The sequence below is a fragment of the Lottia gigantea genome, assembly GCF_000327385.1.
Source record: "Lottia gigantea unplaced genomic scaffold LOTGIsca_12, whole genome shotgun sequence".
In the NCBI taxonomy this organism is placed as follows: Eukaryota; Metazoa; Mollusca; class Gastropoda; family Lottiidae; genus Lottia; species Lottia gigantea.
Genome location: NW_008707225.1, coordinates 4,068,071 through 4,072,150, shown reverse-complemented (window position 1 = coordinate 4,072,150; position 4,080 = coordinate 4,068,071). Strand labels below are relative to the sequence as shown.

Here is a 4,080-nt window from a genome sequence, read left to right as displayed (position 1 = left end):
ATAACATGTTTTTATTTTATTAAAGGAGCACCTTCACTATTCGTTCAACCAATCATTCCTTAGTTTAAGAAACAGGAATTTTTTTTAGCTTACATAATCAGTAATAGTGTTCACAGCTCATCAAGGATATATAAGCCTTCAAATCCACGATTATCCATAATTATTCATGTTTGAATGTTAAAAATTCGACTCGAATTTTAGTGAGACTATGCCATATAGAAAACACATATATAGGAATAGACAGTCAAATTTCTAGTTTGAGTTATATTTGAAGGGATTATGCGATTTCTGTGCGTTTTAGTATTCTTAAGTTAGTAATAAAAGCAAGAATGGTTTTGGGGTGAACCACACATAGAATGGTTCTTGGGGTGAACCACACATAGAATGGTTCTTGGGGTGAACCACACATAGTAAGATGACTGTAATAGCATATTAATTACCTTTACTAGGAAATTTATAGGTATTGAGAAGCTCACCCAGAACAAGTCACAAGTTCTTAAATAGTTTCCAGATTACATATTTTAAATCCATTTTAGGAGTAGATTTCCTGATACAAATTGTCTTGATTGCAACAACTTCTATCAGATTCAGAATACCTCAATACTATGCCTACAAAACAATCTTCACAACCAAGGAACTTTACTGGCATATATCTCGGATTGGTATGTTTCTTAAAACAATTGCATATATATGGATAGATTCTTCTAGATGTTAGAATTAAATCAAAATGTTGGATGGCTGCACATCACATTGGAAATTGAAAAAACTTAAATTGGTAATACCTATCTATATTATTTCAATAAGGTTCTGTAGGAAGTAGAACATTGAACTCATCTGTTCTGATTGGACAGTCTTAAAAACTACTGTATTTGTAGGAAGGTAATGTCAATCCACCAAAACAAAGAAGTGGTATTCCACCATTAGTTAGACCAAGAGGAACTCAATCCTTTAAAGTACGAACCCCAGTAGAAGAGAGACGCTATGTGAGTATTGAGTAAACAATGTTGCAATGAAGCTTACGTGTGGTTGTTTGATATTTGACACATGATAGCTTTTTAGATAGAAATTATTTTTTTTCGGGTAGCAGCTGTAATTTTTCTTTTTTTAAATTTTTGCTCAAAACACAGATTTGTACAAAACTTGGTAGAATTTATTTGGGCTGATTGCTGGTTTATTTGTTAGTAAATTTATGTACATAATCAAGGGGGAATAATTCTACTCAGTCTATTATATTTTACTCTATGATTTTGTTCTAGGCCCCAGCATTATATCATGAAAAGAAGGTAGGATCTATATACAAATCTGAGCACATCCCAATTCTGGTACACCCATGCTTTTTAGAATGCTTAGGACTCCTGTTGGTAACATATAGTTGCATACAAATTACCTAAATCAATATCTATATATTTTACAATTACTCTGGACTGTATAATAATGCCAAATTCATTCTAAGTATTTTTTTCAGCTTTATGAGCATGTGGATTTGGCCCTTTTTAAAGGGATTGTTCAGGGGTTTTCCAAACTTTTTTTTATGTGTATCAACTTCCACCATTTCAATTGCAATGTTATAAAGGATATTTTCATTATATTATACTGAAGTACTGAAATCAAGTTTGTACTATAAACATACATCCTATAAATGTAGAGTTGGGTTTGGCATTGCATTTAATTTCAATTATCTGACTTGAATATTAAAACTATCTTTCTCACTTCCTTTCAGTTATAACAGGTGTTGGTAAATTGATAGTTTTAACTGCTTTATTACCGGTTTAAATTAAGTTGAAATTTGGTTCTAATCTAGGTACTCCCAAAAATGTAATGTTGTAATATAATAACTATGAAGATTTTTCTTTGAACAGTGTATTTTAAGCATGGTTCCCTGCAGTAATTGACTATTTTTGATGACCAAACATGTAGGCCTACATGAGATCTCTTTTGGGAAAAAATTACAAATATACTTCTAGATAAACTGTCACAAATCAACTCAGTTTTCAAATTCTAGACTGGAATTCATATCACTTTCAGCAAATGGTAGAATTGATTAGAATAAAGGAAGAGAAGAGAGGATTTGTTGGTCAGCCTCTTAAGGTATTTGTTGTTTAATAGGACTATACAATGTACAAAGTCAAATATGTCATCAAGAAAATTGATATTGTGTGTTGTTAACTAGCATCTAAATGAACTGGTAGCTTTTATATCCAGTTTTTAGTGACTGGATACATTAAACATCAGGTCATCTAGGTTCTGGAAATATGTTACATGGCCATCAGGTACACGTTTGCAATCACATGCATATTGGGATAAGATAATGAATGTCTGAAATTTCATTACTTCACATAGATATTTTTTGTTTTACTAGAAAAGTGAAGTAAATAACAACAAGAGACCAGTTACTACATCACCGACAGCTTCACCAAGAAGATGGGGACCTGCTCGACGTACTAACTCACTGAAATTTAATGAAAGAATCAGGTATTGAAAGTAGATTATTAAATTTTATGAAGGTGACATATGGTCACCAGCAGCTTTGATTACAGGATACAAACAATGATTTGTAATTGCAGAGTGAGCACGAGCCAAGTGTGAACAGATGCACAGACAAAAATATGCTTCTATACTATGTGTTGACTGTTGGCATATAAAAATCAAAAGAATTGTTGCCTCTAGAGTGAGCAAGAGCTGCACAATATAGCTAACAGAGTGGAAACACTAAGTCAGACAAGATATTTCAGATCATCATAAAAATCGATAGGGATCATCTTCTTATTGACATTGATCTGCAAAATAAAAATCAAAAGAATCCATAAAGAATTGTAACCTGAAGAATGAGCAGAAGTCAAATCTAAACGAACATATTGACGGACTGACAGTTCGATTACAATATATGCCCAATCTAGCATACTTACTGATTGATGAACCTATAACCACCTGATCGGGCTTTGCAGCTCTTATTTATTTTACTTACTTATGCTTGTTGTTTCTGCAGAAGCACAGTCCTCAGAGTCTTGGGCTGCCCTCTCTGGTTGTAATGCTACTGGTTGGATTACTTAGTGTATGACCAGTCCATCCCCATCATGTGTGTTGGATTTCATCTTCAATTGGCAGGTCCAAGTTACTGTTGGTATTGGGCCTATGGATATTTATATCATTTAAAACAAATTTCAGGACAAATCCAAGAAATTTTACACCAATATTAAACAGTGGAGTAACAAGATCTGAGAATTTAACAGGATTTGCAAGTTATTCTCTATCTAATCCTGATATACGACAGGTACATATTGATGATATATCTGGGGATTTCAGTAAACTAGGTGTGGTACCTGACAATATATCTACTGTTGGTGATCAATATAATAGACTTTATGAGGTAAGATAATATATTCCAGTAAACATGCACTAAGGAAAGTGTATTTGTAATAATTGAATTGGGACAAGATCATAGTAATAAGATTGGGATAAGAATATAATAATAAGACTGGGATAAGTTCATAATAATAAGATTGGGATTAGATCATAATAATTAGATTGGGACAAGATCATAATAATAAGATTGGGATTAGATCATAATAATTAGATTGGGACAAGATCATAATAATAAGATTGGGATAAGAATATTATAATAATAAGACTGGGATAAGATCATAATAATAAGATTGGGATTAGAATATAATTATTAGATTGGGACAAGATCATAATAATAAGAATGGGATATGAGTATAACAATTAAATTGGGATAAGATTATAATAATTAGATTGGGATAAGATCATAATTATAACATTGAGATAAAATCGTAATAATAAGATTGGGATAAGAATATGATAATAAGACTGGGACAAGAATATAATTATTAGATTGGGACAAGATCATAATAATAAGAATGGAATTAAATTTTGATAAGATTATAATAATAAGATTGGGATTAGAATATAATTATTAGATTGGGACAAGATCATAATAATAAGAATGGGATATGAGTATAACAATTAAATTGGGATAAGATTATAATAATTAGATTGGGATAAGATCATAATTATAACATTTCTTCCTTGAGTGGCATTTAGTAATTGATGATATTAACA

At 31.4% G+C, this 4,080-nt stretch overlaps 1 protein-coding gene across 1 annotated transcript in view; it reads left to right on the top strand.

The window, feature by feature from the left end:
• Positions 1-605: 605 nt before the first annotated feature.
• Positions 606-4,080, top strand: part of LOTGIDRAFT_157047 (hypothetical protein) — a gene marked incomplete at both ends in the record, with an annotated part of 7,343 nt that continues 3,868 nt past the window's right edge. The window contains 6 exons of the mRNA XM_009048307.1: positions 606-662; positions 876-983; positions 1,257-1,283; positions 2,026-2,088; positions 2,360-2,472; positions 3,166-3,367. Of these exons, the coding sequence (XP_009046555.1) occupies positions 606-662; positions 876-983; positions 1,257-1,283; positions 2,026-2,088; positions 2,360-2,472; positions 3,166-3,367 (570 nt within the window). The remainder of the gene's footprint in view (positions 663-875; positions 984-1,256; positions 1,284-2,025; positions 2,089-2,359; positions 2,473-3,165; positions 3,368-4,080) is intronic.